Source organism: Piliocolobus tephrosceles, chromosome 5 (assembly GCF_002776525.5).
Source record: "Piliocolobus tephrosceles isolate RC106 chromosome 5, ASM277652v3, whole genome shotgun sequence".
In the NCBI taxonomy this organism is placed as follows: domain Eukaryota; kingdom Metazoa; phylum Chordata; class Mammalia; order Primates; family Cercopithecidae; genus Piliocolobus; species Piliocolobus tephrosceles.
In genome coordinates, this window is record NC_045438.1 from 65,888,769 (window position 1) to 65,904,710 (window position 15,942).

General features: G+C 35.9%; 1 protein-coding gene across 4 annotated transcripts in view; it reads left to right on the forward strand.

The window, feature by feature from the left end:
* Positions 1 to 15,942, forward strand: part of ATG5 (autophagy related 5) — a 137,905-nt gene that overhangs the window by 38,784 nt on the left and 83,179 nt on the right. For all 4 annotated transcript variants that reach the window (XM_023205929.2, XM_023205931.2, XM_023205930.3 and 1 more), the window contains one exon: positions 1,908 to 2,070. In XM_023205929.2, coding sequence (XP_023061697.1) covers positions 1,908 to 2,070 — 163 coding nt within the window. The remainder of the gene's footprint in view (positions 1 to 1,907; positions 2,071 to 15,942) is intronic.

Below are 15,942 nucleotides of genomic sequence, written 5' to 3' on the forward strand. Positions count from 1 at the left end.
CATCATGTTGAAAAGTAGTGTGGCAGTTTTTAAGTAAAGTTAAAACATACACTTACTCTGTGACCCAGCATTTCTTTTTCCAGCTGTATACCCAAGAAAGGTGAAGACATGTGTCTATAAAAGACTTGTGTGTTAATGTTCATAGCAGCTTTTTAAATAATAGCCAGTATCTGGAAACAATCCCAGTGTCTATTAACAAGTTTACAAGTTTTTAGATAAACAAATTGTGGTGTATTCATTAAATGGCATGCTACTCAGCAACAAAAAGGAATTAATTACTGATATGTGCAGGAACAGGAATGAATCTCAAAAATATTATGCTAAGTGAAAGATACTAAGTTACACAATACTGCAGTTCTGTTTATATGAGATTTTATTACAGGCAAAACTAATCTAGTGTTATATGTCATTATCAGTGATTTCTTGGGAAGGGAATGAGGGAACTGACTGCAAAGGGCACAGAGGAAGTTTTGTGGGTGATGGTAATGCTCTGTACTTGGGCTAACAGTTACTCATTGTCAAAACTCATTTAATTGTACTCTTGATTTCTGCATTTGACTGTATGTGAATCATAAATTTGACTTATTAAACAAGTTTATTGAGAAAGATGAAGAATGGTATCTTTAATCGCTTTCTAATTCCTGCTTTCCATCAGTGTTTCATAGTCACTCAGGAGCTTCTTTCTTTATCTTTTCATTTCATTCTTTTTATGAAAGCTCCATGACAGGGATAATTGAGTGTTGCTTATGAATACAGTAACCTGAGTAGGCTATATGCTATTTTTTTTTTTGCCATTTTTACTTCTGTTTAAATGTATTAAAGGACATATGGGATAATAACTTTGTAAAATCATGATTGAATATAATGATTATCTTAAATATTTAAGTCTTTGGAGGAAGTGATATTGTACAATGGTTAAAAGATAGGACTTGAGTCAAATTAGCCTTAAATCCTAGCTCCATGACTAGCAAGCTGAATGACACTTGCGACTTTAGACATTCCCTAACTTTAATTTTTTTATCTGTAAAATAGCAATAATAATAATGTATACCTCAAGTGTTGTGAGGATTAAATAAGATAATCCATATAAAAAGTTTTAATACAGTGTCACAGTAAGTGTTCAGTAACTGTTAGCTGTTATTATCTTTTTTTTCAGTGAAAAGTGCATCAGTTGTTTCATTTACATAACTCCGTGTATGTCCAATGATCGTTGCTTTAGCTGCCTAAAAGAATCAGTGAAGTTACAGAATGTAAATTTAGCTATTTGACTTTAAAATCTAGTTTTTAACAGCTTTATTGAGGTCTACTTGACTTATAGTGAGCTTTACCTATTCAAAGTGAATAAGTTTATGCCACAATTTATATGTTCATTTACCTGTTGATATTTAGATTTGTTTTCTCTTTGGGGCTGTTACAAATAAAACTATTTTGAACATTCATGTAGCAAGTCCTTATGTGGACATACTACTTTCATTTCTCTTAGGTAAATGCCTAGTTGTGGAATGACTGGGTCAGATGGTAGATGTCTGTTTGCTATCCTTAAGAAACTACCAGACTTTTCCAAAGTGGTTATACTATTTTACATTTCTGTTAGTACTGTGTGAGGGCTCCATTTCACATCTTTGCCAATACTTGGTATGGTCAGTTGAAAAGCTATTTTTCAGATTATTACCCTTTGATGCCTTTTTTCAGTTGTTATAAAACACGTAAGAATTATTTGGGAAAAGTACAAAATGGGCCAAATAGCTAAAGATTTTTAAGTTAAATTTAAAAGTATTTTGGGTTATTTCATTGCTAAGAGATAGTTTACTAGAAATATTGATAAACTGGGGGATATAGTTCTCTTTTAAGAGGTTGATTTTGTAATGTGTGTACCTGTTTTATGTGTGTATTTTTTCCTTTGATAGAGTTTTCCAGAAAAAGACCTTCTGCACTGTCCATCTAAGGATGCAATTGAAGCTCATTTTATGTCATGTATGAAAGAAGCTGATGCTTTAAAACATAAAAGTCAAGTAATCAATGAAATGCAGAAAAAAGATCACAAGCAACTCTGGATGGGATTACAAAATGGTAAGTATAATAGTGTTTAATTTTAGAATACCACTTTGTAAAATATGATGCAGCCATAACCCTGTGAGTAATTGATACATTTTAGAATTGGTGGTACAAGTTTAAATTGTAGCCTCTGTGCCCAGATTTGCGCAGAGGCTACTTTTAGTCATCCCTTACATTCTAGTCTTTTGGTGTCCCTCTGTTCATGGATTCTCTAGCATTAGACTGATTGCTTAGCCCCTAACATATGGCATATGTCATATAAACTTGGGTTTAGCTTCTGAAGGAAATGCCATTACTCTAGGGATGTGGTCTTTGATTCCTCAGGCGTGACCCTTCTGTGATCACAATGGAAAATTCTGGGTGCGTACAAAGATACCTCCACATGTGTGGGGATTGAACTCCAACCTCTGCTTTCTCAGGACAGTAGACTTGTTTTGTGCTTCAATTCCCTTTCTCCTTGCTGTGGTTTAGAAAATACTCCCAAGGAAAAAGCTAAGTGGAATGTGGTGGTCATCCCTGTATCCCTCATGTTTTAGAGAATTTAAATAACTCTGTGATCTTGCCTGCATCGATCACCCTCTAGTGTTTTCAAACAGTTGTTTTATGTACAGATAGTCCTTCCTTTACATGGTTCCAGTATGCATGAATTTCAGTTACCATGGTTTAGTTAAGTAACACTAGGTCCTCAGCTGTATGGTTCAAATTTCAATTACTGTGGTATATTGACTGCAGGTAATTACATAAAATGCAAACTTTGTTGCTAGTTTAGTCCAGGAATCATTACATAACAACAGATGAGCTTATGACCAGTGATAAATTATGTCACTTCTTTCCATGTCTGTCAGTGATTGGCCTCTCTATGTCTATTATTCATTTCACCCACAGATAGCAAAGCACGTAGTTGTGTTGCCTCCTTGTCTCCAGCAGTAAGCCCATGTAACATTTTATAAAAATCGATAATTGAAAAAGGGAATTGGCCAAGAGAGATGTAAATCCAACAAAGAAACAAACTGATAATGTTGGGAATGAAATTTGAATAGAAAGAAAGGAGGTTATGGAAACAATAACTGACTTTGGAAATGTTGACATGGCTGCCCTTCAAGAGACTAGATTATGCAGCCAGGGGAACTTATTGAGGAACTTATATGCAGTAAAGGTGAGCTTATTGGCATGAATAAGGAAAGTAGTTGTGACAAAAGGATGAAGATGTCCCAAAGGAAGTGATGCTATAAAAAACTTCTTATTAAAAGAACTCTCAGATATTTTATGACATTGAAATACAAGTAATAAAATGTTAGAAGTTGATTAAAATATAGAAAAAATGACTTCAGTTCACCAAGACATGGGAAGGATGCTTGCCCATAAGTTATATGTTGAGAAAGCAAGCACTCTTCAAACTAGAAGTTCTTAAGTTTTTACAAAGAAATAAAATACTTTTGGCTGGGTGTGGTGGCTCATGCCTGTAATCCCAGCATTCTTTAGGAGGCCCAACTGGGAGGATCATTTGAGGCTAGGAGTTGGAGACCAGCCTGGGCAACATAGCAAGACCTCATCACTACAAAAAATTTTAAAATTAGCCAGGGCATGCTGGCATGTGCCCGCAGTCCTAGGCAGGCTGAGGCAGGAGGATTGCTTGAGCCCAAGGAGTTCAAGGTTACAGTGAGCCATGATCGTGCCACCACACTCCACCCTGAGTGACAGAGTGAGACCCTGTCTCCAAAAAAAAAGTAAAATAAAATTTAAAAATAAAACAGTTCTCAATGTTTCTAATGTGTTAAATTATAATGTACTAAATAAATATGAGGATTTCTTTTAACTTTTTATTTTTCAGTATACATTTATTGTAGTATTTTGTTTTGTTTTGTTTTGTTGAGACTAAGTTTCAGTCTGTTACCCAGGCTGGAGTATAGTGGCGCAATTGCAGCTCACTGCATCCTCCGCCTCCCAGGTTCAAGCAGTTTTCATGTCTCAGCCTTCTGAGTAGCTAGGATTACAAGCATGTACCAACATGCACAGCTGGTTTTGTAATTTTAGTAGAAACAGGGTTTTGCCATGTTGGCTAGGCTGGTCTCGAATTCCGGGCCTCAAGTGATCTGCCCGCTTTGGCCTCCCTGAGTGCGAGTGCTGGGATTATAGGCATGAGCTACTGTGCTCAGCCTCTAGTGTATATTTATAATCAACAGTAAGAGTTTTTAATGTTTTGACAAAATTTTTTAAAGATTGTGGAACAATCGTAATTGTCCTCATTAGTTATGAAGATCACTTTGCTTAGTTTCAACTTGTATGATTACTTCTCCAGTCCCATCCTACCATGCAGAGTGAGGGCATGTCCTGTAATTCCTCTATCTTCAACAGTGTTTTTGGCCAGGGAGTTAGTCCAGTAGATGTTCTTTCATGGCGATGACTAGAATAAAACAGAAGAAAACCTTCACCTGCCATAATTTTTTAAAAATGTGATCTAGTTTTAACTTTTGGACTATGCTATTACCACATCAAATGGGTGTTTGTCGGTATTTAGTATTCGTTAAACTTTCATTATACAAAATTTAGGGCATTTCTGTGGTATCAAGAGCAAGTAAGGCATGTATTTTATGACAGTGTATACTGTAAATTACATTTTTTCATTTCTCTTTCTTTGTTTTAAATTTTTTAGATTTGACCTAGGTTACATGGAGTCACTCCTTAGTTTCGTATTTATACATCTGGCATTTCTCAACTAGATTATAAGCTTTGCAAAGTTAGGCACTAGGCCTCTTACCACATTTTTATTACTGAGTTCACAAACTCTTATTAAATGATTAAAATAATTTACACCTCCGTAAGAAGGTGTACTGCCTTGTTTCTTGCTGGTGATTTGAAGATTAAATGATATTTTAGGAGACTTGTAAATAAGAAGATAGCCTAAATAAAAGAAGATGAGGATCATATAAAGAAAGAAGGATTTGAATTAGCTTCACAATTGAAGTTAATAATTTAATTAGACAGTTCAGTGGATGTTCTTAAAGTCTATTGTGAATGGCTGAGTCTGCTAAAAAGAACTCGGGGGTTCAGCAGAGGATTCTAAAAATGATTTGAATGTTTTATTTGCGGCATTGGAAGATTGGGTATGGAGGATAATGATTAAGCATTAGAAGAACAAAGGCCTGGTTTTTAGTCTCAGGTCTTAGTAGTCCTTAGATCAAGTCAACTCCTTTGAGCTTCAGTTTCTTAATCTATAAAACAAGAGTATATCTGTTAGATTTGCTTCATTGATATCTATAGAGGCCTTATGAAACACCAATACAGTTTATGTGAAAGTATTTGAAAGGGAGTAAAGCGGTCTTGATGAAAAAAGAGTTAGTGAGAAGTCACTTTTAGATTCCAGGACAGGGTTGGCAAATATGGTCATGGGCCAGCCACCTGTTTTTGTAAATAAAGATTTACTGGAACCCATCCACACTCATTCACTTATGTATTGTCGGTGGCTACTTTCGGTAGCAGAGTTAAATAATTATGAGAACATACTTATTATCCGGCCTTTTAAGAAAATGCTTGTCAGCCCATAAAAGGTTGGTTGACCAAGCTACAGCTCATGTTTATCTTTCACCTGAAGTCTGACTCAAAATGTTACACATCCAGAACTGAGTGTAACATCATGTAGCTGACTTACTCTAATAACTGCATTTATTACAATTTTTTTAGGCATAAAATTACTTTTTTTCTATTTCTGCCTGGGCTCATATTGTTTCTTGAGTATGTGACTGTTGTAAAGTTTCCTTTATTAAATTTTATTAAATTAATTTTAAAGCTACATTTGATTAAATCCAACTTAAAATGGTGTTTGGTTAAAATATACTTTATTCCGTTTTGTTTTTTGTTATAAATTATTTTTGTAGCTATTATGTTTGGTTTTATTTGTGATGGTTATGATTAAGCTTACACTGCTATAATTGAGCTAACATGCCTCTCCTAAGACTTTGAGTAGTCTTGTGAGAGATCTCCACAGCAAAGTCTAATGAGAGGTATGCTGTGGATACTGGAGTCCTTAGTACTGTATTTTCTGTTTATTCAGAATGAGAATATTCATTTCAGAAATCTTTAGCTCAGTAAATGTTGCTTGTAGAAAATATATTTTGAAGTAAAATGCTGAATGTTAATTAACATAAATGGGTAAATGGTAGATATTTTCCATTCTGTTTCTTTTATCAGGAATACTTTTTCCCCCTTTCACTCCTAATCATGTTTTAATGCTCATCTCAGTTGTCACTTTCTATAAGAAGCTTTCCTTTTATTGTTTTAGTCAACAGACATTTATTGAGCACCTAATGTGTATCTGACATTATGCTAGCAGCTAGTGATCATCCAGCACTGATGGGACAAACATGGCTCCTGGCTTCACAGAGCTTTATAGAGAAGTGGAGGCAGAGCTGTTAATGCTTTCAGCTGTCACGACTTTTTGTCCATTTATGCAATTTTTTCTGTTGTATTTTGTCACACTCTGGTATAGTTATAGGGTTTATGTATTTTGCTGGCATATCAATTAGCCTAGTTGGGGTATGTCTTACATTTTGTATCCCCAGCACCTACTGTGTGGTCTTTGGCAGGTGTAGAGAAACTAAATATTAACTGCATGATTTCTTTATTTTATTCCTTTCTAATACTAACAGAAAATAATATTAACAATTTTTCATGAATAGTTTCCTATTAAAATAAACTAAAGGAAGTGTCTTGTTTGAATTTATTTATGGAATTGGATTTTATGTAGAGTTTTTTCCTTCAAAAGAAGTTTTTATTAATTTGTGAAGTTAGAGATATTAAACCTTTCTGTTAGTGCAGTTGTTAATTTCTCAATATTGTGACATAACAGATGGCACATTTATTTCATTTAGAACTGCACCTGTAGATTATAACAGCTAAACAACAATTTAAACAATTTTTGAATACTTTCAAATGCTAATTTTAATTTCTCAGAACTCTGTGAAAGAGAAATAAGAAAAGCTTATGAAACCAAGAAAACTCATTTAGGACATACTGTGCCTTTCAGTGTTTTTTTATGAGTTTTCATTTTATGTATAAAAATGTTTAACCTTTCTGTGAAATAAGGTTAACAGCCACAAGAAAGAAAAGATAGTAGCATTTTTATTTATGAGCAGTTGTTACTACAAGTGCAGGCTATTATCTATTTAATATCAAGTTGTTTTTCTTATAAGCCAGTGATTTGAGGAAATCTATAAAAAATATTTTTGCCGTAACTTAGTTTCTTGCTTTTCGGAGTATACAATCTAAAAAAGGTGGGGAGGGATGGCATTAGATACATTCTGTAAACTTGCAAATAAAGGCAAGGTTTAACTGCTAATATGTTAAAAGTGTACACTGCTTCTAAAATTTGGTTAGGCTTTTTCAACTAATTAATATTTTAGACACATTAATTATTTGACTGTGTGCCATTTTAACTTAAAACTGGTTTCTAAGAGGAGATGGTGATTAGCTAATAGTAATTTTATAGCAAGTCACAACATTTGGAAAATACTTTTGTTTGGTAGGTAACATAAACGTTAAATCCAGCGGTTCCAGCTCTTTGGAGGTTTGTGTGATAGAGACAGGTGGGTTGTCATTGCATTGCCTTGTTTTTACTACTTCTGCTTATAGTAGAGTAAGTATCGGACTGAAAATCTGTTGTTCTGAGATGGAACACCAGACCTGATCTATTTACTTATTGCTGTGTCTCTTATCAGTTGTATGATCATGGCAGGACACTTTTCTCTCTAAGCTGGACTTTTCTTTCTTTTCTTTTCTACCCCTTCTCCAACTCCCTTCCCTCCCCCAGGCAATGTCTGTAAAGCTGGAGTTTTATTACAAATACGAAGGTGGTAATACCTCGTAAGACTCGGATTCAAGGATTTTAAAGCAACAATCACATGCACTTTAATTCTGATGATAGATGTTTTCAGTTCATTTCAAAAGAACTTCTGGATGAATATTTTTTATTGTTCTCCCATCCCCCTCCTTCTCAGACTTCTTTTTAAGCAGGACTTACTAGATAGAAGGAAATAGCTTTCTAGAAGTAACTGTGGTAACAGAAAGACTACTAAAACAGAAACAAGAGTTTTTAGACTTAATGCAGCTACTGCCTGTCTGTGTATCTATGTTGAGTCTTTAATTTCTATGATTTTTGTTACAGTGTCAGATTCTGTTCTAGTTTTAGGTGTTAAAAAAGTAGATTCCTAAGTAGAACTGTAGGAGGCGTAACTACTCTTCCTTGAACCTTTTTTCTCATTGAAAGATTGATATTAGATAAGCTTCCTTTTTTACAGTCTTTAGCAAAATTCAGATTTTTATCAGTTTTTGGGACACTGAGATTACATTATGTAAATAAGAGCAAAGAAAATAGTAGAATGAATCTTTATCAGTCTCTCAGCCTCATCTGTTACCAGTATATGGCCAGTCTTGTTTCATCTATTATTTTTCATTCCTTGTCTATGTGAGTTTTTGGAAATTTTTGTTCTTTCTTCCATTGCCACAAATATTTCTCACAGATTTTATAGTCTTGTGTTTAATCAAGTCTTGGCAGCAACATTCATTGTCTTTGATCTTCATGGCTGCAAATTCAATCTTCATTATGGGAGAATCATGCCCGGACGGTAGTAGTGTGGATTAGCTAGCCAATATAAGAACCTACTATGTGCCAGCCTCTGTGCTAAGCACAGGGGACACTGGGTAAATGTGACAGGCACGATTCCTTCCCTCTGAATGCATAGGGTATCAGAGGAGCCAGACACTAAACAGATAGCTTTTATGTAATTGTTACATTTATAACTGGAGTTGTACAGGAAGGAGGAAGGGCTAGAGAGAGTGGTGTGGTGGTGGTGAAAGTTGTTTCAGGCTGAAGGAATGATCTGGGCTAGGCTCATAAGCAAAGAGCCTGCTAAGTTCTGAGAGCTGACTAGAATGTGATGATCAAGATTGAGAGTGGTAAGGTGGAAGTCAGGCAGAGACCCTGCCTATTCAGGGCTTTATAGGCCATTTTAACAGTATTGAACTTAATCCCTGGCAGGAGGAACAGAGAGTGGGATGGTAGGAGACCAGTGAAACATTTTAAGCAGACCTATAACAGAATCAGATTCCCCTTTTTAAGACATCCCTTTTACTGCAGTATGGTTAATGAATTAGAAAGAAGCAAATGGGAATTGAAAAGGACCAAGTGGGAGTCTATACCAGTGGTCAAATCAGAGATGGTGATATGTGTTACGTGTCCTATGATGATGAGTGCCATGAGAGAAAAAGCAAAGGAAGATGAGAAAGGACTTTGTTGGGAAAGGGCGTTGTTATTTTAAATACGAGGGTCAGGGAAGTCCTCACTGATTGGATGACATTAAATGAAGACCTGAAGCAGTTTAGGAGATCATGCATGTTTATCTGGGATTAAAAACTTCCTAGGCAGTGTGAACAGCAAGAGCAAAGACACTGAAATGGGAATATTCTAGGCACTTCCAGATAACTAATCCTATGCATAGCTTTTAAAGGTGTAGATAAACACAGGTTTATCTTCGAGGATACCCTTCTCTATTGCCCACTTGTTTTTTTTTTTTTTTTTTAAAGCATTCTGTATAGCAAAAATGGCACTTGTTTATATCTGGTTCTTTTCATAAGCCTTGTGGGACACAAAGCATTTTTTTGGCCGTTGGTTTTATGCTGTTTGCAGTTAGCAATTATCATGTCTTGAATAAACCTCATTGGCTATGATACTGCCACTACACAAAGCTTCATTTATACTGTTTTGAAAGCAGTAAAGTGCTGAGAATATTGACCAATTAGAATTGGACCTGTTTACATTAAGGTGATTAGGGAAGACCTCTGATTATTTTTTCACAGTCTGGTGGCTAGAGAGTCCAAGACGAAGATACCTGCAATTTCATTGTGTGATGAGGGCCTACTTCCTGATTCATAGCTATCTTCTCTTTATGTCCTCACAGAGCTAAAACAGAGCAAGAGCTTTCTCTGGGGTCTGTTTTCTAAAGACAGTAATTCCATTTATGAGGACTCCACCCTTATGACCTAATCAGCTCCCAAAGGCCCCACCACCTTATCGATCATGTTGGAGGTTAGGGTTTCAACATGAATTATAGGGGGATGTAAACATTCAGTCCACAATGGGTATGTTTTGAGAAGTTAAAAGAAGATAAACATGTCTTAGGTGTAGTGACTGAGGAGGAAGTGTGGCCCGAGATGAGTTTGGAGAGATGAGAAAGAACCAAATTATCTAAGGCCTGTAGGCCAAGGAAAACAATTTGGATTTTAAGCCATTGGAAGACTTTTAAGCAGGGGAGTGATGAGATATAGAATATGATATAAGAGCTGTTCAATGTAGAATGGAATAGGAGTCAAGAATGAAAGTGGCTCTAGTAAAATAATGCATTGTATTACAATATTATTTATCTTGAAAAAAAAGAATATGGTGACATTTAGGGTGATGATGGGAGATTTGGAGAAAAGTCAGTAAATTTGGGGTTTTAGAGGTAGATTGGCAGAGCCTGTTGTTAGGCTGGATGTAGAGGATGGGTTAAAAACAAGGAAAGAATTATTCCTGGGTTATGATTTGGGCAGCTGCATGGAGAGTGGTGCTTTATACTGAGATATGAAATATTAGATAGAGAATGAGATGGGAAGTAAAGCCTATTTGAGAGGCCATCTTGGAGGCCAGAAGTTTGAGATGTCTAATGAGGCATTCATGTAGAGATACACTGAATTAGATTTTGCTAAAATTAAATATTGTGAGTGTGGGACAGCAGATGGAGAATGCAGAATAGAATAGAATCTAATGCCGCAGCTTCTAGTTTCATACTGTGTTTACTTTCCCAAATAGTATGGGAATTTTAGCTTCAAGAATATGGCAGTGAATGTGTCACAGTGATACAAAGCAATGAAATATGGAGGCACCTCATTTATGTTTGCTTTTTTTGTACATACAGCTGAGCTAATTAGGTCATTTTTGTTATTATAATTATTTGCCTGTAGTACGTTTTGCAGGAAGGTGAATTATTCCAACCTGAAACTCTGTGTGTGGCATTTAAGAATCTACAACTTCATGAGAAAGTTGCTTAAAGCAAATTTGTAACTTCTTTGAGCATTCAATTAAGTTTTACTATAGAACAAACAAGCATTTTACTATATATTATGTGTTTTAAATCAATCTATTGGTGTTCTTTCTGTAATTAAAAATAATGGTGAGATTTTTAGAGTTCATGCATTTGCATTTTAATATAAAGCAGTAAAAAATTTGCTAAGCTTCTGGAGAAAGATTGCTCCTGAAATTACATGATTTAAATGAATAAATTAATTTTGTAATAATGTGGATTATAGCCTCCTACAGTGCTTTGGGTAGACTTGGCAGTGAGTATCATGGATAATAAAACTTGGTGAAACATTTAGGTAGTTATTTCGCAGTGCACTACAGATTATACTAACATTGTTGGAGAGAGTGAGTCCCTTAATAACAGTGGATTGTCATGATAAAGAATACATTTTTGCGTATGAGATTCAGTTGATAAATGTATAAATCTGTATGGCTAGGTCGATACTTCAGTTTATACTCTGATTAGTAATCAAGTGTTTTTAGTGACACTTTATAAGAATACAAAGGCTTAATTTTATGTACTTTTAAAATAAAATTTCAAATCATCTAGAGTAAAATGACCATGATATCTTTTATTTTATATTTGGTCTGCTTTAATGAATTTTTAAAAATATGTTCCTTCTAACATTCTGTCTTTTTTAAATATATAAGTAAAGTTTGGGAAGGTACAAAAAATTTTTTCCTTATGAATGTTGATACACTGTGTAGAGGAAATTCAGACAGACATCTCTCTGATCCATGAATCTCATTCTTGGAGTCATGACCTATCATTACTATTTGAATTTACAGCATGATTCCTCTTTTCTCTTAAAAAACTTATACCATATACACCCACATATGTACATACATACTAGTATTTGTAGACAAACTTATTTTTCAAGTTTTTTTTGTTGTTGTTTTGAAGCTGCCTTTTTTTTTTTTTTTTTTGAGATGGAGTCTCGCTCTGTTGCCAGGCTAGAGTGCAGTGGCACGATCTCATTTCACTGCTACCTTCACCTCTCAGGTTCAAGCAATTCTTCTACCTCAGCCTTTTGAGTAGCTAGGTCTACAGGTGCGTGCCACCACGGCTGGCTAATTTTTATATTTTTACTAGAGATGGGGTTTCACCATCTTGGCCAGGATGGTCTTGATCTCCTTACCTCATGATCCCCCATCTCAGCCTCCCAAAGTGCTGGGATTGCAGCGTGAGCCACCATGCCTGTCCCTGCCACCTGTTTTTTATTTTTTAAGAGAAGTGTCATCATGTTGCCCAGGCTGGTCTCAAACTCCTGGAGTCAAGTGATCCTTCCATCTTGGCCTCCCAAAGTGCTGAGATAATAGGCATGAGCCACTGCACCAGGCCTGTTTTGAAACCTTTTAAGAACTTTATGATTCTCTTTAAGAGAATAGAAAACTTTTATTTTATTTTACTTTAAGTTCTGGGATACATGTGCAGAAGGTGCAGGTTTGTTACATAGGTATACATGTGCCATGGTGGTTTGCTGCACCTAGCAACCTGTCATCCATGTTTTAAGCCTCGCACACTTTAGGTATTTGTCCTAATGTTCTTCCTCTGCTTGTCCCTGACCCACCTACAGGCCCTAGTGTGTGATGTTCCCCTCCCTGTGTCCCATGTGTTCTTATTGTTCACACTCAGCTCCCACTAATGAGTGAGAACATGCGGTATTTGGTTTTCTGTTCCTGTGTTAGTTTGCTGAGGATAATGGCTTCTAGCTTCATTCATGTCTCTTCAAAGGACGCAGAATCATTCTTTTTTTATGGCTGCATAGTATTCCACGGTATATATGTGCCACATGTTCTTTATCCAGTCTAACATTGATGGGCATTTGGGTTGGTTCCAAGTCTTTGCTATTGTAAATAGTGCTGCAGTAAACGTACGTTTGCATGTGTCTTTATAGTAGAATGATTTATAATCCTTTGGGTATATATTCAGTAATGGGATTGCTGGGTCAAATGGTATTTCTGGCTCTAGATTCTTGAGGAATTGCCACACTGTCTTCCACAATGGTTGAACTAATTTACACTCACACCAACAGTGTAAAAGTGTTCCTAATTCTCCACAACCTTGCCAGCATCTGTTGTTTCCTGACTTTTTAATAATCAGCATTCTAATGGTGTAAGATAGTGTCTCATTACGGTTTTGATTTGCATTTCTCTAATGATCAGTGATGATGAGCTTTTTTTCATATGTCTTGTTTGCCACATAAATGTCTTCTTTTGAGAAATGTCTGCTCATATCCTTCACCTACTTTTTGATGGGGTTTTTTTTTTCTTGTAAATTTGTTTAAGTTCCTTGTAGATTCTAGATATTAGACCTTTGTCTGATGGGTAGATTGCAAAAATTTTCTGCCATTCTGTAGGCTGCCTGTTCACTCTGATGATAGTTTCTTTTGCTGTGCAGAAGCTCTTTAGTTTGATTAGATCCTATTTGTCAATTTTGGCTTTTGTTGCTATTGCTTTTGGTGTTTTAGTCATGAAGTCTTTTCTCATGCCTATGTCCTGAATGGTATTACCTAGGTTTTCTTCTAGGGTTTTTATGGTTTTGGATTTGACATTTAAGTCTTTAGCCCATCTTGAGTTAATTTTTGTATAAGGTGTAAGGAATGGATCCAGTTCCTGTTTTCTGCGTCTGGCTAGCCAGTTTTCCCAGAACCATTAATTAAATACGAAATCCTTTCCCCATTGCTTGTTTTTGTCTGGTTTGTCAAAGATCAGATGGTTGTAAATGTGTGGTGTTATTTCTGAGGTCTCTCTTCTGTTCCATTGGTCTATATATCTGTTTTGGTACCAGTACCATACTGTTTTGGTTACTGTAGCCTTGTAGTGTAGTTTGAAGTCAGGTAGTGTGATGCCTCCAGCTTCGTTCTTTTTGCTTAGGATTGTCTTGGCTATATGGGCTCTTTTTTCATTCCATATGAAATTTAAAGTAGTTTTTTTGTAATTCTGTGGAGAAAGTCAGTGGTAGCTTGATAGGAATAGTGTTGAATCTATAAATTACTTTGGGCAGTATGGCCATTTTCATGATACTGATTCTTCCTATCCATGAGCATGGAATGTTTTTCCATTTGTTTGTGTTCTCTCTTATTTCATTGAGCAGTGGTTTATAGTTCTCCTTGAAGAGGTCCTTCACGTCCCTTTTAAGTTGGATTCCTAGGTATTTCATTGTCTTTGTAGCAGTTGTGAATGGGAGTTCACTCATGATTTGTCTCTCTGCTTGTCTGTTTGCGGTATATAGGAATGCTTTTGATTTTTGCAAATATATTTTGTATCCAGAGACTTTGCTGAAGTTGCTTATCAGCTTAAGGAGTTTTTGGGCTGAGACGATGGGGTTTTCTAAATATACAATCATGTCATATGTAAACAGAGACAATTTGACTTCGTATTTGAATACCCTTTATTTTTTCTCTTGCCTGATTGCCCTGGCCAGAACTTCCAATACTATGTTGAATAGGAGTGGTGAGAGAGAGCATACTTGTCTTGTGGCAGTTTTCACAGGGAATGCTTCCAGCTTTTGCCCATTCAGTACGATATTGACTATGGGTTTGTCATAAATAGCTCTTATTATTTTGAGATATGTTCCATCAATACCTAGCTTATTGAGGGTTTTTAACATGAAGGGATGTTGAACTTTATTAAAGGCCTTTTCTGCATCTATTGAGAGAATCGTGTGGTTTTTGTCATTGGTTCTGTTTATGTGATGGATTACGTTTATTGATATGCATGTGTTGAATCAGCCTTGCATCCCAGGGAGGAAGCCGACATGATCGTGGTGGATAAGCTTTTTGATGTGCTGCTGGATTCGGGTTGCTGGTATTTTCTTGAGGATTTTTGCGTCGATGTTCCTCAGGGATTATTGGCCTGAAATTTTCTTTTTTTGTTTTGTCTCTGCCAGGTTTTGGTATCATAAAATGAGTTAGGGCCCCATAAAATGAGTTAGGGGGGAGCCCTTCTTTTTCTGTTGTTTGGAATAGTCTCAGAAGGAATGGTACCGGTTCCTCTTTATACCTCTGGTAGAATTCGGCTATGAATCCGTCTAGTCCTGGGCTTTTTTTGGTTGGTAGGCTACTAATTACTGCCTCAATTTCAGAACTTGTTATTGTTCTATTCAGGGATTCAACTTCTTCTGGTTTGGTCTTGGGAGGGTGTGTGTGTCCAGGAATTTATCCATTTGTTCTAGAATTTCTAGCTTATTTGCATAGAGGTGTTTATAATATTCTCTGATGGTGGTTTGTATTTTTATGAGATCAGTGGTGATGTCTCCTTTATCATTTTTTATTGTGTCTATTTGATTCTTCTCTCTTTTCTTCTTTATTAGTCTAGCTAGTGGTCTATTTTGTTAATCTTTTCAAAAAACCAGCTCCTGGATTCATTGATTTTTTTTTTTGAGGGTTTTTCATGTCTCCATCTCCTTCCGTTCTGCTCTGATGTTAATTATTCTTAACTTCTGCTAGCTTTTGAATTTGTTTGCTCTTGCTTCTCTGATTCTTTTGATTGTGATGTTAGGGTGTCGATTTTAGATCTTTCCAACTGTCTGATGTGGGCATTTAGTGCTATAAATTTCCCTGTTAACACTGCTTTAGGTGTGTCCCAGAGATTCTGGTACATTGTCTCTTTTTTCTCATTGTTTTCAAAGTACTTACTGATTTCTGCCTTCATTTTGTTATTTACCCAGTAGTCATTCAGGAGCAGGTTGTTCAGGTTCCGTGTAGTTGTGTGGTTTTGAGTGAGTTTCTTAATCCTGAGTTCCAGTTTGATTGCACTGTGGTCTTAGAGAC